The sequence below is a fragment of the Enhydra lutris genome, unplaced genomic scaffold, assembly GCF_002288905.1.
Source record: "Enhydra lutris kenyoni isolate GAN:26980312 unplaced genomic scaffold, ASM228890v2 scaffoldscaffold26, whole genome shotgun sequence".
NCBI lineage: Eukaryota > Metazoa > Chordata > Mammalia > Carnivora > Mustelidae > Enhydra > Enhydra lutris.
In genome coordinates, this window is record NW_019154110.1 from 24,563,579 (window position 1) to 24,588,381 (window position 24,803).

The following is a 24,803-nucleotide window of genomic DNA, read 5'->3' on the forward strand; positions in this document are numbered from 1 at the left end:
CCTCCCCCAAAGACGAGGCCACTCCAGCAAAACTACGTCGAGCCTGCGCCATCCAGCCGTGACTTCCGGCTTCCACTACCCACGTGATCAGATGCCCTTGCTGCGCATGCCCAGTAGGAAGTCGGACTATACCACTTTGCCCACCGAAAGGATCTATTTCTACATCTTTTGAGTTTAAAACAGATTCCCGAGATTAGGATTATATTATCTCGCTCTTCACAGAGAATAAGAGTAAGTTTAGCGTGGTAGGGGATGCCAGGATGGGCGGGGAATACGGGTGAGAGCGGAGCAGGGGATGGGCTCTCCCCTTCACAGATAATGGGAGGATCCCGGACGCAGGGAGGTCTTTCCTTTCGGCGCTGCGGCCGCAGCCATGAGGTGAGGGCGCGGGGGATCCTCTGATTTTGGTTGATCCGCGGTGCCAGCGGACGGCAGGACTTGCTTCCGTGGCTCTGGGTGGGAGAGATGAGGTGGAGGCAGCTCTGAAGCAGCCGGTCCCGAAGCTTAGGGTGGGCCGGAGCGCCCTAGGCCCCGGTCTCCAGGGGAGTGGGGCCGGGGCAGCGCGGGGGAGCGTCCCGAGAACGCTAGGCCGCGGGCAGGATGGGCCCCGCGCCCCATATGGTTCGCGAGCGACTTTTGCGCGGACAGTGGAAGGGCCGCGGCGGGGTCTAGGCTGTGGCCCCCTTACTCGCTGGGCGCCCCGGAACTGAGACGAGCTCTGCTTCCATGTGACGTAGGGCCGGTCTCGCGTAGGCCTTGGGCCTCAGACTGCTTAGAGTGAGGCGATCCCTAGCACTTTAACGCCTTCCGCCCCGTGGACGGTTCCTAAGAAAACCGGGCTAGCGGAATATAAGTTTGTTAAGAAAATTCTAAGGCTAGCTGAATGTAAGTTTGTTACTGAAATAAGACGAGGAAAACGAGCCCGAGAAGCAAAGGATTAGAGAGCAAATCAGACCCTCTGGCCTCGGATTCTTAGACCTCAGTCTCAGTACCAGAAAGGGCGTAAGGCCCCTCTTCGTCCAGTTTTATCCGTTAGCCTCACTTTGCAGAGGAGAAAACTGAGGCAGAGAAGTTAGGCATAGCTTGGACTTTGTTCTCATTTCAGGGCGGCCTGTTGCCCCTGCAGGGAATGCACAGCACAAAAGTCTTGCTATAGGAAAGAGTCTTAATATGGGGGTGGAGGGCGGGTTGTTGTCCTAAATACTGAGTGCTTACACGCATCCAGTTCCTGTGTTCTATTTTTCACAGCATTAAAAGATTGGAAGGCAGGTCTTGCTGGGAAAGGGCTTTCAGGGCTTGATAATGTTTTCTGTTTGTCACAGTATGCTCAGGCTTCAGAAGAGGCTTGCCTCCAGCGTCCTCCGCTGTGGCAAAAAGAAGGTCTGGTTGGACCCCAACGAGACCAACGAAATCGCCAATGCCAATTCCCGTGAGTTCTTGGGGTCTTCGTCACCCTACTGCTTTCTCATTCTTCATGAGATGAAAGATGTCACGATTTTATTGACTTAACACCTCTACAAAAGCTCATAGTCTGGGGTCTTCTAAAATGGAGGGTCCCAGAAATAGGTAGAGGTTCTCTACCTGCCATTTGCCAAAATGACAGGATGGAAGTTAATGAGACAACCCAGTGTTGTATTAAATGATTATTGCTAACGTGGATATTGTTTTATAACTACGTGGAGGATTTATGAGGAGATGGTACAGGGACTGGGAGTAGAGATGGCCGAAGAAATGATGAAGGGTGGACTGGGAAGACCTGGGACCTAGGGCTTTAGTAAAGTCCTCTTGGCACACAATTTTTCAGGGCAGTTAAACAGTGTTAGTAATACAGATAGCGACTTATCTACATTGCTTCTGTGTAATGTTGTTACAGGAAAAGGTTCAGTCATCTTTGTTAAAGATAGTAAGGCAGGCTTTATTCGGGACCATTCCCACATGTGTAGGGACCACTGCACTGGAATTGTACGGCGGGGGTCGGGGGGGTGGCAGATGTTGCACTCTAGTCTAAGCATAGCATGGGCATGGGCAAGTGGGAATTTATGGCCAAGGTGGATGGTATGAGGGATAGAAGATGACTAAGAGGAAACCCTAATGGTAAAGGGCTGGGGGTAGGGCAGGGGCGGTGGGATTCTGGCTAGACCTAACAGGATTGTTGCTAAAGATAGGCTGGGATGGTCAGACATCACTTGGGGGATGTTGGTGGTTGGGGAACCTAATCTTGTATCAAAGGTAGGGGCTTGTGCTTAACTTGACTTAAGCAGGGTTCTTACAACGACTAGAATTTTTTTTTTTTTTTAAGATTTTATTTATTCATTTGACAGATCACAAGTAGGCAGAGCAGCAGGCAGAGAGTGGGGGAAGCAGGATCCCTGATGAGCAGAGAGCCAGATGCGGGGCTTGATCTGAGGACTCTGAGGTCATGACCTGAGCCGAAGGCAGAGGCTCAATGCAATGAGCCAGTCAGGCACCCCCAAAGATTAGAATTTAGGACATGCACAGATGGGTCTAGGAGGTTGTTCACGAGCCTGATGAAAAGTTTGGTCAAGCAAAGAACGTTAGTCAGTATCAAGGAATTTCTTAGCTAGTTTTTTGTTTGTTTGTTTGTTTTTAAAAGATTTTATTTATTTATTTGACAGATCACAAGTAGGCAGAGCAGCAGGCAGAGACAGGAGAAGCAGGCTCCCTGCTGAGCAGAGAGCCCAGTGTGGGGCTCGATTCCAGGACCCTGAGATCATGACCCGAGCAGAAGGCAGAGACGTTATTTAACCCCCTGGGCCACCAAAGCGCCCCTTCTTAGCTCTAGTTTTAATTTGTGACATTGTAACATGTGCTCAGAATATCTTAATCTTGTTTTAGATCAGTAGCTAATAGGTGAGACAGGATCTGAAGGCCTAGGCCATACCCGTAAATTCTTGATCACACATCCTCAAATACATAAATTTGAATGTGCTGTAAAACATCTAGAAAAATAGAAGTTTTTTTTGTTTTTTAGCAAAAGAGAAATAAGTAGAAGTTCCAATATTTGTACCATTTTTGAGACCACTGGGCCAGGGATGTGAGCGATGTCTCTGGCCTGTCTTGTTCGGACTCTGGGTTATGACTGGCATTTTGGGAGCTAGGCCCTACCTCACTAACTATAGATACATTGTTTTCCCAGGTCAGCAGATCCGAAAACTGATAAAAGATGGGCTGATCATCCGGAAGCCTGTGACTGTCCATTCCCGGGCTCGGTGCCGGAAGAACACTTTGGCCCGCCGGAAGGGCAGGCATATGGGCATTGGTAAGTGTGTTCTTCCCTTTTCTCTGAGACTTAAATTAGAGTTGCCTAAGTCTAGACTGGGGTATATCCAGGATCTTTTTCTTCCCATTTTGTCTTCTCAGAAGGCCTCTTCTTTCTTTCTTTCTTTCTTTCTTTTTTTTTTTTTTTTTTTTTAAGATTTTATTTTTTAAGATTTTATGACAGATAGAAATCACAATTAGGCAGAGGAGGAAGCAGGCTACCTGCCGAGCAGAGAGCCCAATGCGGGGCTCGATCCCAGGACCCTGGGATCATGACTGGAGCCGAAGGTAGAGGCTTTAACCCACTGAGCCACCCAGGCGCCCCAGAAGGCCTCTTCTTACTCCATAATATTACATGTATTTTCTCTGTGCAACTCAGAAAGTTGACACTAGTGTTGGAGTTGAAGGTATTGGTAGAAAGAGGTCACATTTATTGAATATCTACACTATGCCAAGGATTCTACTGGGTACTTGAAAATGTGGTCCAGTAAGTCCTAAGACCACTTTCTAGGGTTAGGATGATTTAGGGTGTTGAAGGTCACAGGTTGAAAGCCCCTTCTAGCTTCCCCTACTGCCATGCTGCACACCCTGTCCTGGGCACATTCTGCATGAAGTGGAGTAATTGCCTTGTTGGTGCTGCTTTAAAATGAACAAATGAAAGAAATGCTTAGGGTCATCATCTGTAAAATGAAAATATGCTACTGAAAATGAGATCAAGCACTTGGCACATGATAGCAAATTGTCAAGTGTTGAAGAAATTGGCAGCTGACCTTGTGACCAAGCAGCTGGCTCTTGTAACTGACTCAAGACCCAGTGGCGCTGCAGTGGGCTTAACTCCCCTTCCCTGCAGGTAAGAGGAAAGGTACTGCCAATGCTCGAATGCCAGAGAAGGTAACCTGGATGAGGAGGATGAGAATTCTGCGCCGGCTGCTCAGAAGATATCGTGAATCTAAGAAGATTGATCGCCACATGTAAGCATACCGTCTTCTTATGGCCATGGAGACCATTTGGTGCTTTGACAGCTTGTTCTCTGCACAGACTTACCAACTGTCTCATTGGCCTTGGGGAGGGAGCCATGTATCTTAGGCCTTTCAAAGAAAGTTGTTCCATTCTGTCCTGTGTCTTCTCTCCGTCTCTCCCTCCCCCCGAAATCCATGTACAATATCAGGATAGCCCAAGAATTGAACTTAACTTGCCAGGCAAGCTCTTTCTGGAAATTGCAGAAAAAGTCTTGGTTTGGGGGAAACCGTCCCCGCAGAATAGAGGAGAGGAACCCCGCATCCTTAGGGACCTTATGTAGAGGGGCAGATGCCGGGCCAGCCTCTGCTCCCATCGCTGAGCAGAGCCTCTGAACCTTCTATCCTGCAGGTATCACAGCCTGTACCTGAAAGTGAAGGGTAACGTGTTCAAAAACAAGCGGATTCTCATGGAACACATCCACAAGCTGAAGGCAGACAAGGCTCGCAAGAAGCTTCTGGCGTAAGTTTAGTCAGAAATTGGCCTCTGTCATGGGGGCAGGATCTTTGATCTTTATTATAAGGGTTGTTCTGAGACCTTTAAAATACACTGCGGCCTGATTCTGACTTGCACACAGTCTGTCCAGAAAATAGCTATCGAGTTAGAAATCCATGCTCCTCTGTGCCGTACACCACCTACCCTCATTGCAGGGTGGGGACTGTGGCTTAGTTGAAACAGGAGCGCATGTGACTCATTCCTCAAGCTGACTAGGCTCAGAGGGAGAGGTCTGGGCATGTGTTTCTGTCTTCCCAGCTGCTTGTTTATTCTCAGACTGACCCATCTTTCCTTTTCCGTCATCCAGTGACCAGGCTGAGGCCCGCAGATCAAAGACCAAGGAGGCTCGCAAGCGCCGTGAAGAGCGGCTCCAGGCCAAGAAGGAGGAAATCATCAAGACTCTGTCCAAGGAGGAAGAGACCAAGAAATAAAACTCCCTCTCTTTTGTCTGTACATAGTGGCCTCGGCAATAAGACAGATCAGTTATTCAATAAAACAAACTTTTATCTGCCTCTCTCTGCTTCCGAAGTTTCTGGCTGCTTGGTGGGTCTTCACTATTGAGAGGATCGGAACTGGCTGCACACTGAGGATTGGGGCACAGGCCCTTTGTGGGATGCCTGTTCATGTCCTCCTTGGCTCATGGCCTCTGGTTGTGCTTATGTGCATTTATGGGAGAGATGGGGTTTCTTACCTTGTTTTAGTTGGGTATAGGGCTGATCTGAAGGGAGGGAAAGAATGACTTCTCAAGTCTCTAAAATCTTGTGCTTCAGAACTGCCCTTCTGGGCACCTGGGTGGCTCATTCGGTTAGGCATCTGGCTTTGGCTCAGGTTATGATCCCCGGGTCTTGGGATCAAGTCCTGCCTCAGGCTCCCTGCTCAGTGGGGAATCTGCCTCTACCTCTGCCCCTTTTCCCTCTGGTTTGCTTGGGCTCTCTCCCCCAGATAAAATCTTTAAAACACAGAAACCCTGTTCTTCGCAGCAGAAAGTGGGTAACAGGTCAAAAGTGGTACCAAGTGTTGGTTGGGAACCAACAGAAGTCTTGGTATCAGTTGTCACATTTTTAAAAAAGCATTGAGACGCTGCATGTATTTCTCAGCTGTCCCCTGAGGCTGAGGGGCAAGGGAATTTCAACTACCACCAGCCCAGAAGGTAATGCCACCTGGACTTGACCACCGACCCCTCCGGTAGCTGCCCACATGGCCTTGAGCATCCCAATTTCTAGACCTTTTCTTTCCAGCCAAGAGGGATTTTTAGGGGTGCCTGGTTACCTTAGAAGAACATGCACTTGGGTCACCTGGGGGGGGCTCAGTCAGTGAAGTGTCTGCCTTTGGCTCAGGTCATGATCCTAGTGTCCTGGGATTGGCCTGCCTCGGGCTCTCTGCTCAGTGAGGAGCCTGCTTCTCCCTCTCCCTCTGCTCTTCTCCCTGGCTCGTCCTGTCTTGTGTCTCTCTCACTTGCTTTGCACTCTCTCAAATAAAACCCTTAATTAAAAAAAAAAAACAGCTGGGGTACCTGGGTGGCTCGGTTGGTTAAGCAACTGCCTTCAGCTCAGGTCATGATCCTGGAGTCCCAGGATCAAGTTCTGCATCCCTCTCCCAGCTCCACAGGGAGACTGCTTCTCTGACCTTCTCCCCTCTCATGTTCTCTCTTACTCACTCTCTCTCAAATAAAATCTTAAAAAACAAAAATAAAACCCGCACCTGATCTTGGGGTTCTGAGTTTGAGCTCCAGGTTGGGTGTAGAGATTACTGAAAACTTTTAACGTTTCTTTGGTTTCTATCCATCACATAGGGCACAAAGGAAAAGGCTTTTTTCAGCAGAAATTGGAATAAACACTTGGTGAAGCCATTGTGAGTTGCTTAATGAATTTGTATCCCCTTTTACAAACAGGAGAAAGTTTTTATTTTGCCACTTAGCTGGTAGTGATAACCACCAATACATGTTTCGGTGAAGGATCTGCTCTGCGAGTCCTGGTCTGTGAGGCACTTGGTATTGACATGGGTTCTCTAATCCCCAGAACATTGTAGAGTTATTTTCCATTTTGTAGATGTGGAAAGCAGTGAGGTGATGTGCTGTTCACACAACCTCCATGCTGGGGACGGGAAAATGGATTCAAGATGTTTAGAAAGTAAGATAGGACTTGGTAGACACTGTGGGGGCCAAGGAAGAAGTGGCTTGATCCCCAGGCCTCAAGCTTTGGGGGACTGGGCAGGTGATGCCTTTGGTGGTCAGGGAGGAATCAAGTGATTTAGGGAGAATGGCTAGAAGAGCTTTGCATATATGGAGTGGGGTCGCAGTTTGAAGGACAGATGTTCAGGTGGGAAGCGTCAGCCAGTTAAATACAGGGGTGTCAGAGGTCTAGGCTGGGGAGAAAAATAGCAGAGAAGGGGCCCCCTTCTTTAGTCCTCAGCATAGCTAGGTGCATGCCTGTCCTAGTTTCCTCCCTGGCCCCCACCCCTCTCCTGACCCATCGGGGACTTGAGGGGATGTGCTGGGCAGATGTTCCCAACTGCACATGCATGGGGAAGACAGGACTGATAATGTTCTTGGAGACACCAGACTCTCCTACCCCGCCTTTAGTGTCTTCATCCAGTCCAGACAGAGTGGGGCAGGTGGGTGACCCAAGGCAAGGCAGCTCAGACTCAGAAAAATCCAGAGAATCTTCACCACTGCTCACGTGCATCAGAACGGGATTTTTGGGTTCCCTGTCGCCACTGTAGCAGCCTGTGTGAACTATATCCTTTAGTTTGTGCTGTAATCCTTTGCCGGTCCAGGTTGGAGGGAGGCTGCGGCCTAGAAGGGGAAGGACCTTCACCAAGCTTCCAGCTTCGATCATGGGATACCTCCTTCCCAAGCATGGCTGGACAACAAGAGGAAGGGCATGGTAGGCCACCCTCCTTCCACTCCCCCATCTCTCCTCCCCTCCCTTCCAGGCAGTGGAGGGATGACAGGAAGGAGATGAAGGTTACCACAGGGACCCTCCACCAGGCTTCCTGGGCTTGCAACTCGAAGCCAGTTTCCCCCGTTGACCAGGAGATGGCGCTGTTCTCCTGCAGGTTGCTGGAGGGGTAGGATACCGGCTCATTTTGAGGGTTGTTTTGGAAGCAGCTGGGGTGGGAGAGAAGGGGTCTGGGTTTTAGGAGCCTATCTCTTGGGAAGCCTCGGGTTTAGTCACTTCTTTCTGGAGCTCACCGCAGACCTGGAGGTTGCTTCTTTTTACCATGGGCCTCTAAACCCTTCCCAGGGCAGGGTGGGGGGCAGCCTCAGCAGGCAGAGCCCCCGAAAGTAACCTCTGGATCTCGTCCAGGTCCTGGAGCCTAGGGACGTTCCGATGGAAAGATAGGTCCATCCTCTCAAAGTCATAGGACTGGTCCCACCACATAGTTCTGCATATCGTTTAAAGGGGCTCATGACCCTCAGGTAAAGAAAGCCTCCCTGAGAAGTCTAATTCCATTTCTGGGGGAGGAAACTGAGGCCTGGAGAAACCAAGGACTCCCCAGGATCTTAGCATGGTGTGGACACTAGCACCTACCGTTGATCCTTCTGACGTGGGAGGGTGTGATTCAGAGTAGGCAGCCACACAGGGACCAGGCCCGCAGCTGCTGCAGGGCCTTTTGGGCAGGAGAAGGGGGCTGGGGTCCTTGGACCCCTTCCCGGTGCTCTCTGAGGCTGAGAGACAGAGACCCCCAGGCCAGCTCCCTGCCAGCACAGGGAGGCCAGAGGCTGGACATCCACCGCTGCCTCCCTCGCACTCCTCGGCAGAGGTCCCCAGCCTGTCCCAAGCATTGGGGTGGCATGTGTTAAGGATGGGGGGGGCGGTAAGGAAGGCCAACAAGGCCAAAGGGAGTGGGACTTGCAAGATGGGTGATGTTGCGCAGAGGGTCTCCCTCTGTCTGTGTCTCCCCCGCCACCTCTGGTATCCATCTCTCTGCTCTTTTAGGCCTCTTGTCTCTGGCTTCCAGACTCCCCCTCTTTTCGCATCTCCCCGAAGTCTATCCACAGACCATCTATGCCAGGTTAAGCGCAGGCTGAGGTGGAAGGAGGGAGGGAGGGCATGCGTGGGTCAGACAATAGAGCCAAACGGGGAGCAGGCACCAGCAGTTCCTGGACATCTTCTGCCCAAGGCCAGGGGTATCGCTGGCCCAGCCACCTCCCAGAATGGCACAGAGGAGGGCAGAGGCTATCGTGGGGGCACCAGCTGTTCCCCGCCCCCAGGCTGTGAGCGTGCTGGTAGTGGTTCAGCCACCCGAAAAAGCTGCTGTACTCAGCAGTGCGGCAAATGGGCTGGGGAGGAGGCGGGGGTCCAGGCCAGCTGCCGGCTGGGGGCAGGCACAAGCGCAGTGTGCAGAAAGCTTGGCTGAAAGGCTTTCCCTCTCTCCAGCGGGGTGGGCTTTCGTTCCCCAGAGCCCCTGGCTCAGCGTCTCAGGGTGTCTCTGTTTCCATCTTGTTATTTTTAGGCACCCAGGGACCCTGGTCAGGAGAGAGCTGAACTGGGAGGCAAGAGACATGGTTTCTGATACTGGCCTGCTCACCAATTTGCTGGTTGACCTTGGGCAAGTTACTGATCCACTCTGGGCCTCAGTGTCCCTCTGTATAAAAGAGGCAAGGCAGGGCTGAATAAGTTCTATGACCTTGAATATGTCCCCTAATAACTCTGTGCCTCAGTTTCTTCATCTGTGAAAAGGGGAGAGTGCCCCTTGCCTTGCTGGGTCATTGAGAGGATTACATAAAGTTCCTGGCATGGTTCTCCAGGCACAGAAGGTGCCTCTTTAGCCGAGTTCTCCTCTCTTGAAGCCCCTGGACTGAGTTTGTGACCCCTTTTTTCATACCCATTACCAGGGGTCCTAGAAAGGAGAGGTCATCCTCCCCCTCCCGCTCACCCACCAAACTCTAGGGCCTTCCCTGGCTGAAGGGGCCCTAGGAAAGCTCTGCGTCTGGCCCTAGCTGGCCGCCCTCGCTTTGGGGGGTGGAGGGCTAGAAGGCAGAAGCGCTGGGTCCCGACCAGGAGGGGCAGCACACGCTCCCGCATTCTGGTGGCACTGGCGTGGCCCTGGCCCCCCCGCAGCCCGCCTCTTTCTCCCTCTGCGCTCCCCTCTGCCTATAAATAGCACAGGACGTGCCTGCCTTGGCTATGACGCCGCCAGGCAGGCGGAGGGGAGGGAGGCAGCTCTGCGGCGGAGCAGGTGGGCGGCGGGCACTGGTGCGGGAGGGGCGCTGCCGCCGGCCCCCAGCGTGCCAGGCTCTCCATGACGGGCGGGACTGAGTCATCTGGGGGGGCCCCACTGTCGGAGACTGTCCGCGCCGCCGGCCTTTCTGCCTCGTGTTTGCCGGGCTGCGGGGGCGAGGCTAATCTCGGGGAGGGGGGTCTCAGGGGCCACCAACGGCTGCGCGGAAATGGTGCTGAGGCTCATGGCTGGGCGCCCGTCCCCTGCGGACGCAGGTGTGCATCGAGCCAGAAAGTGACCGCAGCTGCACCCTCTCCCCTTCCAGCATCCCGGAACATCCCACCCCTCCCCACCCCACCCCTGCCCTGCTTTTCTCTCGAACTCCTCCCCAGATCCCCCATCTCGGGCAGCAGCCCGGAGAAGGGATTGCGGAAGCATGGGGACCCCTGCCATGTCTGGGTCTATCCCAGCTCCGGTCCTCTCAGAGATCCACAAATTCCTCTTCCTCCAGGCTTGTCTCCTTTTGGCACCTGAAGCCCCCGCCCCACTCCTTGCACCTTTCCTTCCTCTCTCCCAAGCAGACACGCGGAGCAGACAGATTGGGACAAGAAACATTTATTTAAAGGGTCTAGGGGCTCAGCAACGCCCCCGTAGACCCATCATGCAGCCTTATGTACCGTGGGCATGGGGCCCGCCCCTGGGATATTGCTGGGGGGACCCCGTGGCAGCAAACAGGGCAGTGTGGCTTGAGCCCCCCATGGAGGGGGAGAAATGGGGCAGGGGCCAGTGGTAGGAGGATGTGTCCCTCCTACTGTGTGGGAGGGTGTGACTGTGCCCAGGATGGGGGCTGGCATTGGCTGGCACGATCAAGGGCACGAGAGGAGGCTCTGAGCTTAGTGGGGGGAGGGAGGTTGGCACCAGAGAAAAGCAACCCGCCAGGGAGGGGTCCTCTTCATGTGTGTGCCCACCCCACACTCAAGGTGCCTACCCCCTTCCTTTCCTGGTGGCCAAACAGAATGATGGGTCTTGACCATCTCCCACTCCCTCTTCCTCTCAGGACTGGGTGTCCAGGAGAAGGGCACAGATACAACCAGAAGAGGGACTCTTGCACAGAAGGAGGGGTCCCAGTGTTTCCGGCAAGGCCCAGAAGAATGGGGTGAGGAAGGGCCATATGGAGGCTGGCACTGAGGGTGGGGCTCCCGGGGCTGGGCCCTGTGAGACCTGGGGCAGAAACTAAGCACAGCTCCCCTGGCTGGTCAGTCCTGCTAGCTGGGACTTCCAGATTCCTGACAGTCAAATGAGGGTTCTGACCAAGCACAGGCTGTTTTTTTTTTTTGTTCTCAGTCAGGTTTCTGTGTGCAGGCTGCTACTGAGTGTCCTTCCCCAGTAGGCAAGGGCACAACGAGGCCGCTCTGTGCTGACTGACCGTTCTCTTTGAGGAGACAGTCTCTGATTTACCGCGCTTTCCCCAGAACTCAGCCCTCTCCTCCTCTATCTGCCAGGGGTTTCAAGTAAGGGGAGAGATTCCCGCAGAACTTTCCTGAGAACTGATGGAGGGACAGAGGGTGAAACCAGGAGTTGGACTCAGGATCCTCCGCAGCCCTGAACCGCCTCCTGAGCCCGGGCGGAGGGCGGAGACCTGAGGGACTTGGGAAGGCACATTCCCAAGGCCCCACTTCCTTCCAAAGCGGCAGCTGCAAGGTCACGAACGTAAACCCAAGCAGGGGCTCTGTGGGGCGAGGGGGACAGTGTCGGGCATGCAGAGGTGGTGTGGACGTGGGAAGGCTCTCTGGACAAAGCAGCAGGAAAGTTCCCCAGGAACACCCCCCTCCCCAGGGCTGCATTCAGCGTGGCAACTTGATGATGTCCGGGCATGGGCTGGACCTACCTGGAGCTTCCCCATTCCCTCCCACTTTCTCCTCCTTCCACATTCCCAAGCCCCAGAGGAGCAACTCCCTCAGGGCAACTTGGGACCCAAGAAATAAAACCTTCCTCAGTGCAGAAGGCTCCCAAGTCCCGGGGAGTGGCCCCTAGGAAAGAGGCAGAGGGCAGATGCCTTTTCCCCTCCGGGACCAGAAGCAAGGGCCAGGCATGGGCAGGGTGGCATCTGGGTTCTCTTGGCTCCTCTCAGATCTCGGTCAGGGCGTCGGCTGGCACCAAGCCCCGCTTCTTGCCGCTGCTGACGCGGATGAAGCCGTCAGCATCCTTGCTCCTGCCCACGCCCACACAGATCTGAGTGGGAGAGACAAGGAGCCGAGTCCTGGCTCTGCCTGCAGCCCTGGCCCTGAGTCCTGCTGATGGCTCCCAGGGGGCCACCCCAGGGACTGATGGGACCAGGATCAGATGTGGTTGGAGACATCAGCTGGGGTGACGGGAGCAGATCCCATGAGGGTACTGGGCTCGACAGCAAGATCAGGACATCAGCAGATGCCGAGCAGCACTTTGGGGCTGACCTGTGAGATCAGCTGGCCTAACGCCCCAGCTGAACTCCCATTTCGCAGGGGAGGTAAGGGGAGGGAAAAGGGCTTGCCGGAGCTTAAAAAACAAGCCAGAGGCGTAGCCAACATTCAAACCCAAGCCTTCAGACTCCTCATGCAGTGCTCTTCCCCTCCCCCAAGCTGTCTCTAACCCAGTTCAGCCCCCTGCCTGTGTTGGCCACCAGCCCCAGTTCCCAGCAGGAGATGACAGGAGGGCCCTGCAGTCCCACCTTCCTAACCCTCCTTCCTTCCCGCTGCCAGGCTGGAGGTGTCCTCCTCCAGGGCGTTCATGCCGCCCCTGGCGCCCCTCTCCTGCCCACCTCTCCGGCTGCTGCGGGGCCCAGGAACTCACCTGGTTCTCCTTGAGGCTCATGTACCCCTGTTCCTTGTTCCCAGAGAAGGGTTGGCAGCAGCGCCAAACATTCTCGCCTGGCCTGACTCGCTGCACAAAATTGGCTGGGAAGAAGCCAACCCGGTCGCCAATCTTGCCCTGGGGATGAGGCTGGCAATGAGCACCCATGTCCCCCGCCCCAACATCGCTTCCTCTAGACTCGCTGCCCGTTCAGAGCCACTGCCATCAAACTCCAGATCCTGGGCTTCCTGTATCCGAACCCCCAGAGGGTGCCTTCTGCACTGGGAGGGGCATGAGGTGAGCAGAGGGACAAGGCTGAGGCAGGGAGGGTCAAAGTGAGAGCAAGTCCCAAGTGCTGGTCCTAGGCTTAGTGAGGGCCAGTGGCTGGAGGAAGGGAGGACTTTGGGCCTGGAGAGAAGAAGGTGAGGCAATGCCCATTGAAGGTGGGGAATGGTGGGGTGCCTACCAGGGTCCCTCTGCTCCCCACCCTGCCAAGTCACCTTCCACCAGTCCTCGTTAGAGTCATCCACCAGCATGATCCGGTCCCCAGGCCTGGGAGGACAGAGCTGGGGTTGTAAATGGGCAGGAGGGACCTGCCCTTTCCACATCTTAACGATCTGGGGCCCCCAGAACCCCAGCATGCCCCCACCCTGCAGCTGGGGGAGCATTCTTGACGCCCTCAGAGGACACTGTGACCACAGGGACAGCAGACGCTGTAGGGCAGAACCCGGGCCGGGGGCAGGAGAGAGGACATCAGCGCCAATCCCTTTTGGACTCTGGTAAGTCCAGCTCCTCTCTGGGCTCAGCTGTCTCATGCATGCCGGGAGAAGGTTCCTTAAGGTCCCCCTCACACTCGTATTCCAAGGTCCAGGAGCAGGGCCCTGAGCTGGAGCTGGGTGGCTGCCTGGTGGGGCTGGACCACAAAGAAGACTTACTGCAGAGCCAGGTCGTTGTTCTCTTGGGGCAGAAACTTGTAGAGCGCGACGTAGGAATACATGGGTCCCACGTCCTTCCGCAGAAGGGGTTTGGGGGGCTGTGGAAAAGCTCTGGGTCAGTGATGGGAAGAGGACACTCTCCTCATTCCACCCACTATTCACTGGCCCTGACCTGCCTATCCTTGGTTGGGAGGGGGGGTTTGCTAGGGGTTGGGACACAGTGCCCCTGGGTCCATGACGGGGAGAGGTCAAGTTCTTCTATCTTCCGGGTTCATCCCTGGGGGACCAGGCCAAGGACGGAGAAAGGGAATACTCTCTGTGCCTTGCTGCACCTTGCTGCGCCCTGGAACGGCCCAGTCTTGGGGAGCTGGCATGGGAGTGGGGACAGCAGCATTGGCTCCATGGTGGGGGGGGCTACCCCCCTTTCCTGCGTACTCACCCTGGCATTGCCCATCCCCGTAGACTGAGGATAAATGACAGCAGTGACACCCCCACTCACCATGCTCGCACCCACCTATGGATCAATGACAAAAAGAAGTAACAGTCCCTTGCCATCTGGCCTCCCAGGGCTCAGTGCCCGCATAACCTCACCTGTTGTCCGGGGCTCTTCTCCTCCGGTCCTGACCCTTCACTCTCAGCCGGGGCTGTGAATACTAGAGATGCCAGGGCAGGGCGGGGGCATGAGGCCGCAGGGAGTGGCCCGCCCTGGGCTCCATTCCCTGCCCCTGGTCCCCACCTCCTGGTCCTCTGGTCCCCACCTCCACTCACCACTGTCTCCAGGGGCCTCCTCTGAACTACGAATGCTGCCTTCCCCATCTTCAGTCAGCTCATCCCGCTCACTCTGGGGACACACGGGGGAAGGGTCAGTCCCTGGACCCTCACCCTCAGAGACCCCTGCCTCCCAGGCTCCCCTTGGGTGCCCGACATACCAGGCTCCGCGTGGGGGACTCAGAGGTACTGCTGAAGCTGGAGCGGTTCATCAGAGCCAAGGAGGTGCCATAGCGCAGGGTCTCATAGACGGGGTCTACCTTGCCGCTGGCCCCTGCCAATGAGCCACCCTCAAGGCCGGGCACCCGGTAGCCAACCTTGCTCTGCCCTGAAGCCCTGTGTCACTTTCACTCCCTCACAGCCGAGACGTCATTTCTCTTTAACTCCCTGCCCCATCCCACTCCAGGACCCTCTCTGCCCACACCAGTTTTCTCCAGATCCTCTTGGAATGCCTCCCCATCCTTCATATCTTCGGACGCCTTCCCTCTCCCTGCGGAGGAGGACAGTGCCTGCTTGACTCTAGTCTCTACCCTTCTCAGTTCAGGCATTCATGAGAATGGTGATTGATTGCCGATTTGTGTGATTAGCTCTTTCATGTCTCGCTGCCTCACTAGACCACGAACTCCACCTTCTTCAGTGCTGTGTCCCCCTAGCATGATGCCTGGCACTTATAAGTGTCCCGTAAGATGTCTGTTGAAGGATGAATGAATAAAGGAATGAATGAGTACCCCTCCATTGAGGACAAGGGCATTCAGAGCAGGGAAGTGCCAAGGACCAGCAGTGCCACATGACTCAGGTGCCCATCTAAGGAATGTGTGGGTTTCTCATCACATGCCTGGGATGTGGAATCAGAGGCCATGGGGGAAACACTCACCAGTGGGTGGGGACTCTCTGCTTGTGACACAGGTGGGGGGTGGCTCATGCACCAGGAGCGGGGAGCTGAAGTTGCGACGGAAGGAGGAGGACTGTGGCAAGAGGGAGCAGAGAGAGGGCATGAGGGTGTAGCTTGTCCTTCCCCGAGCCCCAGGACCACCCCATGGGAGGAACCGGCCTGGAGGGGGGCACTCATTCCCCTCACAGGCCAGTCTTTGTGGGGGGCACCCACAGCCAGCCATGTTTCCCACTCACCGCCTTGCCTGGGCATTGCTGGCGGGAGATCTCCTCGGAGCACCAGAGGTGGACACTCACTTTGCACGTCTTACATCGCAAACCCTGCTTGGAGTTTCCTGGGAAGAATTTGGGTTCAACAAGAACAATTAGGCCAAGGAGGGTACATCCAGGGGCAAGAAGCAGAGGGGGCAGGTGGGGCACTGGACAGAGGAAGGGGTCGGGCATCCTCGTGTCAGCCTGGGGACCGCATGCCTACCCCTCATACACTCGCAGCATCAACCGAAGCCCAAGTTTTTAGTAAACGCTGCGACCCTGGGCACCTGCCCACCCCAAGGTTACCCGTTGGTCCACCCAGGGTGAGGGGTGCGGTGAGGACGGAGGCCCTGAGTAGCAAGAGCCCAACATTGGCCTGGGTATACTCCCCACCGCCCCCCCAACCCCTCTCCTTGACACTGCAGGCACGTACCCACAATGAGCTGGTGGCACAGCTCACAGGGGCTAGCTCTCTTGAAGACATGTTCCTGGAAGCTGTGCAGTCTTACTGGTTTGAGTGGTGCCAGGGGCCGTGGGATGGGGCAGGGGGAGGGGGCCGGCGTCGGGACGCCCCCGTCTGTAGATGCTGGTGGTGGGGAGGGAGGGGGCAGTGGGGTTGGGGGCGTCAGCAGCACCTCAGTGGGGTACTTGAGCTCAGAGCCCGAGCGAAGGAAGAAGTTCTCCACACTCTTACTTCGGAGGATGGTCTTGAGGGAAAGCGAGCGCTTGAACCGCTGCAGCTGAGAGAGGAAGTGGGGCTGTAAGCAAAAGCCAGAGGGGACTGGCTCCCAGCCAGGATAGCTCCTTGGTCAGCCGCAACCTCGCAGCCTCTAAGTACTAAGACAGAGGCTGCCCTGTTCCAGAAGGTGGTCCCAATCCCAGATGCCGACAGGAGCCAGGTAGGGAGCGTCCATGAGCAAAGAAGGTCTGGCTGGGAAGGCACAGTTGGGAGTGTTGAGCACTGTGACAGGCTGGCCAGCCAGAGAGCAGCTGCTGGGGTTCCCTGGACAACGGGGGCTAGTCCAGACGGCCAGCCCAGTGGGGTCAGGCTTTCCAATTTTTCAAAAGAAATCTAGACTTTTCTGTGAATTTGGATAGAAACAAATTCAAGAGGTTGTACTGCATTTTTTTTTTTCATTACAGAAATGGTAGTGTACTATGTTTCCTACGCCTTGCTTTTTTCACTTAACAGTAAATCTTGGAAATCATTCCATACCAACGCATAAAGAGTTTCATCATACTTGTTTATGGCTACATAGCATTTCATCGTATGGGTGTACTATTTACTCAAGTTAAACAAAATAATACTTTGGGGGCCAAACAGACACACCAGGTCTCCAGTTTTCCACCTGTGTTGTCCACCAGGCTGGGAGTTGGGGAGGGGTCATCCTGGACCCTCATCCTCAGGGGCTGATTCTTCCTCCAAAATCGCTCTCCAGCCCATCCCCTATAATCACCTCATCGTCTCCACAGCCCTGCCCCAGTTCAGGGTCACAGTCCCTGCCTCAACCCTGCCCATCTCCCCCTGTTCTCCCTACAGCTGCCAAAGAGGTGATCCTTGACTTCGCTAACCACTTTCCATGGCTCCTTAGGACACAGTCAAGGCCCTTGGCCCCATCAGGAGACTCTGCAGCTTGGCCAAGCCTTCCCTTCCCACCCATGCCTTCCACCTGCAGCCCAGACACGGGGATTCTCAAACCCGTCCGTGTTTATTCCTCTGCACTTTTTTGATGTGTTTGTCCTCTTCTCTGCCTTATCCAGTGAATATCCTCTTTATACCTCAGGGTTTCCAGTGACTGTTCCTCCTCTGGGAAGCAGTCTCTTCTTCTGCAGGAATTCCGTTGAGTATAACCTCTCCCTCCTCTGGGCCCCACTGCACCTAGTACCGACTTCCATTACAGACCCAATCTGGTTTACGTTGTCAATTACTTCTTACTACCTCAGGACACTGGAGCTCCTCGAGGCCAGGGACAGTTGAATGAAACCCCCACACAGAGCCCCAAGACATAGTAGCTACTTGGTCAATGTTTGTTGATCAAATGATGGGCGAGTGCCTGGAATCCTAAATGGAAGCCATGTTCTGGAATGCTGGGTCCATTCTGCAGCCAGCCCAGAGTTCCTTCCATTGCTCACCCCAACATATCCTTCTCACAGTCTGCCCAGAGTGAGGTCTGGAAACATCTCTACCCAGATCCTTGAACCTCTTCCCCTCTGGGGAGAGCCCCCTCACTCCTGCCCACTCCTTCCCAGCGGCGATCGGTAAAGGGGGCGGGAGGCCTGGGTTCAGGCTGGGAGAATTGGTCAGGGTTCCCAGCTGGCACTTCCAAGCAGCCTGCGTGACCCCAGGGAGGCCGGCAGGTGGCAAAACATAGGAAGAAGCAGGAGGGAGAAGGCGATATTTGGGCACGAGGCAGGCCCCGCTGTGCCAGCTGGGAGCCTTGGGGTGCCTGGCACGCTGAGTTGCCCAGCTTCTTGCCTTCCAAACTCAGCTTCCTGTGCAGCACTGTAGGCTTCTTTGTGCGTCTATGAGAAGCAGGGCCTCAGGTCCCAGATCCCTGGGTGTTAGGGCAGAGGTGGAGGCCTGGACGGACAATTAATTAGAACACAAAGGTATTCTATGAGCCCACATGACTCTGGGGGCTCTCAGAGGCCCAGAGTGAGGTGGGGAGGACCACCTACCATTCTGCCCAGGGGCCAGAGCACAGAGCACGAGAGGGCTCTGGGAGGCTGTGCTGGCATGGGCACAAAACTACTCCTGTGGTCTCAAGGCAAGTCACTTCACTTCCACTTTCTCAGCCTCAGTTTCCCCACGTCCAAGAGGAAAGAGGCAGGACTAGATGCTCTCTAAGCAATGCAGGGCTCTGGGTCCAAAAAGTAAAAACAGAAAGCTATAATGAGGGGCTGTCCTTGTCAAAATACTGTGGTCGAGCTAGCACTCCTCCTGAAGGACCTCATGAAGACTGGCTCTTCCTGCCGACACAGCGACGATGACGGTCCCACTTTGCAGATGAACTCACAGGCGCCTAGGAGTGAAATCACCCACATGCAGTGAGTCTTCAGCTGCTAAGTGGCAGAGCCAGGACTTGAACAGTGGCTTTGGCTGTTGAGCCAAAAGGACCAGAAGAGTCCTGCTGCTCTGGGCTCTGCCTTGGCCCTCACTCACTCCTGACCCTCAGCGATGCCATGGTCTTGCCCGCCAGGTCAACCAGGAAATGTAAGGTTGAAAGGAACGTGCAAGAGCAGCCACCTAGAGTAGTCCCCAGCCCATAAAATCGGCCCACAATGCCTTCACCACATCCCCTGTGAACAGTTGTCTGACTGCGGGTCACCTCCTGTGGCAGGAAGCACACCGTCTCCTGGGACAATCATTCCATCTTTGGGCAGCTGCAGTCGCAGCAAAGTGCTTCCCTATATAGAGCTGAAACCTGCCTCCCTGAGATCTTTTTGCCTATCGGCTCTGTTCCTCCCTTGGCTCCAGAAAGGGCCACTCCCTCTTATATGTACATCAGTCCTTCAAATATTTGAAGACATCAGTCCTGTCCCTCCCGCCCAAGGCTGTTATTTCCATAGTAATCTCCACAGGATGAGATGTGTAGCCTCCTTACTCTCCAGCCTCTGCCCTTTCCTGGTCTTCCCCTGGCCTCAGTGCCAAGAGCCACCTCTGCAGGGTACAGAGGTCTTTGGAACAGAATGTTCCCCAGCACTGGGGCAGCCCCAATTCTGCCCCCGACTTTCTGGTTCTGCCGTAGGCCCCAGATCCCAGCAGGGGAGAGAAGCCGGAAGGAATAATGTATCACCTGGGATGGCTGGCAGATGTCAAGTGTTATGGCTGGACAGCAGGATGGGGGCACATCTGCCAAATGGCTTGATGCCTGTCCCCTCAAGAGACATCTGGCTTGGATACTCAAACCTCATTTTGGCTCAGCCTGGTCAGGTATTCCCACTCTTGCAAATCCTATTTCCCAGAGAGGACTAACTCCCTAGTTCCCTATCTCCCATCAGCTATCTGTTTGGTGCCCCCCAGTATCCCAGGACCCATTCCCTGGGAGAAGTTGCCATGTACCCTGGCAAGCTGACCCACCTGGATCCTATTCTCTCTGGATGTCCCAGGAGCTTGTCTGGCTTGGAGACTGGACCTCCAGGCCCATTCTCCTGAATCCCTTCCCGGAGGCGGGGCCTGGCCTGCCTGCCTCCTCCCCACCTCCCCACAGACTGGATGGTCCCTTCATTTCCTCAGCTCCCCGCAGCATCTCCTCACTTCCCTCCAGCTCCTGAAAGGGCACTAGGCAGCTGGCGGTGGGTGGTGGCGGGTGTGGCACAAGCTGACTCAGATGGCAGAGCTGGCATGGCAGGGTCTTCCCAAGGATGGCACCAAAGGGGGTGATGGTACCACCCTGTGGTAGGATGGCATGGCGACCCAGGGATGGCAAAGATGGTAGCAGGAGGGTCACTGAGTAGCTCGGGTGCAGGGATGTGATCCAACCTTAGTATGAGCAGGAGGCTGAACTTGGGCTGGCAAGGAATGCCCAGGGGACCCCAGCACTGATGAATGATTCTGGAATGTTGGCTTCACTGCCTAATGGACACCAGCTGCCTCTTTGTACCTGCCTCAAACTCTCCCTTCCCCCTTCCCCAAGTTCTATAGTCTGAAGACCAAGCTTCTTTGGGACAGGTTGAGATGCTGGGAGCTAAAGGGGCTGGTAGGGCCCTGAATTCTCCCCCTGCCATGTCTGCCTTCCTGAACACCCCCACCCAGCTCCCCAGCCCAGCCTGGGGGTGATCACAGTCCTTCACAAGGGTGAGATTTAGGGAAGGGGGGGCAAAGGGGCAGGGCGATGTATGCAATCCCCCTCCTCTTGCTCTTGGGATGTCCCTGGATCAGGCTCAGAGGTGAGAGCATTGGAGTCCTTGCACTGGGCGAGGGAGATGCAGACCTGCCCACCTCCTGCCCTCTCCCTGCCCACACAGCTGAGCTGGCAGCCTCTGGGTTTGCTGAGACAGCACTACCTCAACTCCTGCCTGCTTTCGGAGAGGTCTTAAGAAGGGGAGCAGGCAGCCCGGCCTCCTGTGGGAAGCAAGGCAGGGCCTGGAAGACCCCCATGCCCTTGGGAAGCAAAGGGAATGTATCCGTCGGGGGCCACTACAAGGCAACTGGGAAGGCCAGGGATATTGGCACTCAGGATGGGGCTCAGCTCCTGGGACCCTCTGCTTTAAAAAAAAATAGCCATCACAAATACTCCAAGCAAGATCCTCCCACCCCAAGACCTGACTCCTTTCCTAGTAGAGACTTGGATCTCTGAGGTGGAGTTAACTCTGTGGTCTGAGAGACCAGAGTCTCATTTTCAGAAGCGGGCAGAAGAAGGTCAAGTTCTGATCTATAGACTGACATGGAGATGGAGTGGGTCTCACTGGTTTAGAGAGGAGGAGCTCCTTGGGGAGCCTCAGCCAAGTGCCACCCTGCCCCTACTCATCTACCCCTGGTCACTCTCTAGATGACCTTGACCTTGAATTAACCTCATATCCTGAGAGGTGGCCTGGACTGAATTAAGAGCAAGATGGGCATTGGAAAGAGCTATAGATGAGCTCCACACCTGGAAGGAGCCAAAGACCCCACCCATTTTTTTTTGGTCTTCAGTCCCTCTCCTCTACTGGATAAACAGGAGCAGGTGGGAACAAAACACCAGGGTGGAAGGGAGAAGGAAGGAGGCCTTGGCCTGAAGTCTGGGGAGGAGGCAGAGAGCACCCTTGACACAAGCCTCCTTTTATCTCCCATCCCCAGCCCACTCAGTTCATGTTGCTCCCCGAAAAACTTCTTGCGGGTCACTCCTGAACATCTAGAACTTGGGGAGGACGTGGACAGATTAGAGGTTGGGGGGGGAGAGCATTAAATTTAAGGGGTGGCCTCCCCCAACCCCTATAGCACCAGGAGTCTGGGTTCCGCCTGCCTTCACTGGGGAATAATTTATTCATTGCGACTCCCGCAGGAGTAACAATCATACATAATTAGAGTTAATTATGACATTCATTAATTACGATGACTTCTCTTTTTGCTTCTATCCGCCCCCCACCCCCGCCCCCTGTCCCGCTCCCGGGGTGGGGGGTGGGGCTGCCTGTCCTTCTGCTCTGGAGCCGCAGCAACAGTCCCCGGTCCCCGCCCGCGATGGCCAGCACTGCCGCAGCCCCCAGCGAGCACTCGGAAGCTACGCACCCCCGGGCCGCGGCCTCACGTCCCCGAGCCTAACCTGGCTGGAAGGGGGTAATGCGGGACTGCGGCGGGTCCGAGAGAGACATCCAGCGAGACATCCAAAGAGACTCAGAGATAAACATATATAGACGCCGAAAGAAAGCGGGAGAGACACCAAGACAAACAGGTTGTAGAGACATTTTCAGAGAGTCACAGGCAGAGAGGGACAGACTGAGCTACAGAGACCTGGCGGACGCGGGAGGGGTGCGCCTCGCACGCACACACCGGCGCGTACACCGGCCCACACCCGCTACACACCGCTACACACCGCTACACACCGCTACACACTCCCTCCGCTTTAGCCGCGCCGATTCCCTCCAACAAAGCCGAGTTACAACCTCCCCGGAGGGTCGCGGCAGCGTGTCCGCTCATCACGCGCGCAAGGGCGTGTCGTGCTTGTGTGATGGGCGCTCCCGGTGGCCCCTCGTCGCGAACCCACTCTCCCAGGTCACCACGTAGAGCCTTCGGGATCACACAGGTCCCGCTGCCGTGACCCGAGCCCACAGCGGTGACCGCGTCGGGGAGAGGGCACCCGGGCTGGGGACGCACCCGGGCAGGGGTCCAGGCCTCTACCGTCCTGAGTTACCTTGGTTTCCTGGAGGGCAGAGATGGTCCCCGGGGGGGTGTGGGTGGCCGCGTCATCCGGTTCGTTCTCCTTCTCGCTCATTTCGGTCATGATTGGGGGAGAGGGGGAGAGAGGGTGCCAAAACCCGACGGCAGGTCTGCTGGGTGCAGGTGGCAGGTGGCAGACGTCTCTCTGGGACCCTGAGGCCCTTCTCCAGAGACTTCCCCCCCAGTGAACCCCAGGAAAAATCCGCCCAGGCAAAGCGACCCCCCACTGCTGAGAGCGGGCGGAGAAAGTTCCCGGGTTGGCCAGTGAAGGGGGGTAATTACACGGAGCCGCGGAAGCCGGACGACCCCGGGAATGAGGACCGAGGGTCTGCAGAGGATGCTGCTCCGAGCGAGGGGAGGAGGGAAGTGGGGACGCGGGGATGAGCTGAGGGAGGGAGCGACGGAGCAGTCCGTGTCCGGCCGGCTCCTCTGTCCTCTGTGCCCGCCCCCCATCCCTTTCCCCCTCCCCCCGCCGGCCCCGGCCCGGCACCCGGAGGCCCCTCCGCCCAGTCCTCGCCTTCCAACTTTGATTTAGGAGGTCGCCAGGTCCCTCCCCCTTCCCTCCGAGGCTCCCCCGCGCCGCTATGCAAAATCAGCTTCTCAGCTATTGGCTGCCTTGGTGGCCAGGAGCGCGAGGTGGGCGGAGCCTAGCGGGGGCTCGATAAGATGGGGAAGAGCGTGAAGGGTAAAGACGTGGGGCAGGGGGTAGTTTTACACCGAAAGACCCGGAATGGGGAGCGTGACAAAGTCGTGGAAGTCTTGGGAGACCATATTAGAGACTGGATGGGATTGAGGGAACAGGAAAAGGTTGGATCTGCAGAAGGATAGATGAGAGTGACATCAAAGTTAGGACTTTCTGATAGCGAAGTAGTGGAAGAATGTGGACCCTTCTGCCCCATTAACTGGATGTGTCTGCCCTGGAGACTCCAAATATACGCATCCCTTGACTGTGAGGGGATGTCCTCATAGCCCTCAAGCAGAGGACTCTGCTCCTCAAGCAGAGAAGGGACAATTTAACATCATGTGTCAAAGGCCAGACCTGACAATCCCTCCTTTGTGGATGCAAAGCAAGATTCCTCTCGGGGCTTGGTCTTTGGAATTCAGCAAAAAAGGGGCCTCAGTCCCCACACCTAAGGTCCCCAAACGTCTCCAAGACGCGTTCCCCTCCTAGAGACCCTATCACAAATGGAGATAGATCAGGGGCTAGGGAGATGTTGCGGGAGGGAGGTTCTTACTCTCCAAGTTGTCCCTGTCCATTTGGCCTGAAGGTATCTCTTTGAGCTTTATCTCTTGGCCTGTCCAAAGAAAGGGAGGTAGATTGGGGGTTGAAGGAATCCTTCCTTGAGGGTGGGTGAAGAAACTTCTGGATCAAAGTCCCCCTCCTTCCAGGGGCTCCTCTGCTGTGGGTGATGAGATTGGTGGTGCGGGGGAGTGGGGGGGAGCTCAAGAGGGTTCTGCCTTTATGCCAGCCCTGGGGAACAGAGGCTGAACCCTGGGTCCCCCCTCCTGCAGCCCCTGCATATAGCCATTCATCCAATCTCTGTCCTCCCAAGAGTGAGCTCACCATGGGAGCCCTGCTCAGGTTACTCTGTGCAGGAATAGAGATTTATTTGTCAGTGGCAGAAGTAGGACAAGGTCGGAAGTGAGGGTTTGTGGTTGTGGGGGCCTAGTCCCCTCCCGCTCCAGATCCACCCACATCAGCCGCAGACTGACTCTGAGTGCTAGCTTTCTTAAAAGATGCTTCGAAGGATCCTGGCCTCAGCCCTCAGACCAGTCTCCCCTAAGGCCCATCCATTAGCCAGCCTTCTGCCAGTGCCTTCTGAGTTGACGGCTGCTGTCTTCCCTCTGGCCCAGCCCAGGTTAGTCCAACATCCCTCCCTGGGCACTCAGACTTAGGGGTGCTTGAAGCACCCTGAGATAGGGTCAACAGGCCCTCCATCTAGCATAGGCTGGAGGAAACAGGGGCCTCCTCTGTGTTGGAGACCTCCTAAGGGGAGGTACCCGTATCCCCCCAAAGAGCAGAGATTCTGAGTTTCTTAGACTCTTATACCTATATAAACACAAATTAACTGTGTGGCCTTAGGTAGGTAGCTAAACCTTTCAGAGCCTTGATTTCTTCATCAGCAATGCAGAGGCAGTGCCTACCTCACTGTGAGGAGAATGACTGAGGAAGCTCCCCTTAGCCTAGGGAAGACAGCAGGGAAAGTTGTTTTCTTCTTTCCCTCCTTTCTTGAGAGATAGGTCCCTTCCCAGTGCTTTCCTTGGGGCAGAGAGAAGAAACAGCTTCCTCCTCTCACTTTCCTGTTAATTCATGG

At 55.4% G+C, this 24,803-nt stretch overlaps 2 protein-coding genes across 3 annotated transcripts; one reads left to right on the plus strand and one right to left on the minus strand.

Moving 5' to 3' along the window:
• Nucleotides 1-282: 282 nt before the first annotated feature.
• On the plus strand, nt 283-5,305 carry LOC111151548 (ribosomal protein L19). The gene is made up of 6 exons (XM_022509612.1): nt 283-378; nt 1,323-1,429; nt 3,158-3,280; nt 4,130-4,250; nt 4,648-4,758; nt 5,099-5,305. Exons 1-6 carry the CDS (start codon nt 374-376, stop codon nt 5,220-5,222), a joined length of 591 nt encoding a protein of 196 aa, XP_022365320.1. The 5' UTR covers nt 283-373; the 3' UTR covers nt 5,223-5,305.
• Nucleotides 5,306-11,282: 5,977 nt separating this feature from the next.
• LOC111151741 (SH3 and cysteine rich domain 2) lies at nt 11,283-23,000 on the minus strand. Of its 2 annotated transcripts, XM_022509915.1 has the most exons (11): nt 22,463-23,000; nt 16,066-16,372; nt 15,618-15,715; nt 15,364-15,454; nt 14,651-14,763; nt 14,490-14,562; nt 14,313-14,374; nt 13,722-13,819; nt 13,287-13,338; nt 12,787-12,924; nt 11,283-12,189 (listed from the first exon to the last, which is right to left on the minus strand). In XM_022509915.1, exons 1-11 carry the CDS (start codon nt 22,550-22,552, stop codon nt 12,085-12,087), a joined length of 1,227 nt encoding a protein of 408 aa, XP_022365623.1. In that variant the 5' UTR covers nt 22,553-23,000; the 3' UTR covers nt 11,283-12,084. The 2 variants fall into 2 exon arrangements, with proteins under 2 accessions (XP_022365623.1, XP_022365621.1); XM_022509913.1 differs by lacking the exon at nt 11,283-12,189 and having other exon boundaries at nt 12,592-12,924; nt 22,463-22,654.
• Between the last annotated feature and the right edge of the window lie 1,803 nt (nt 23,001-24,803).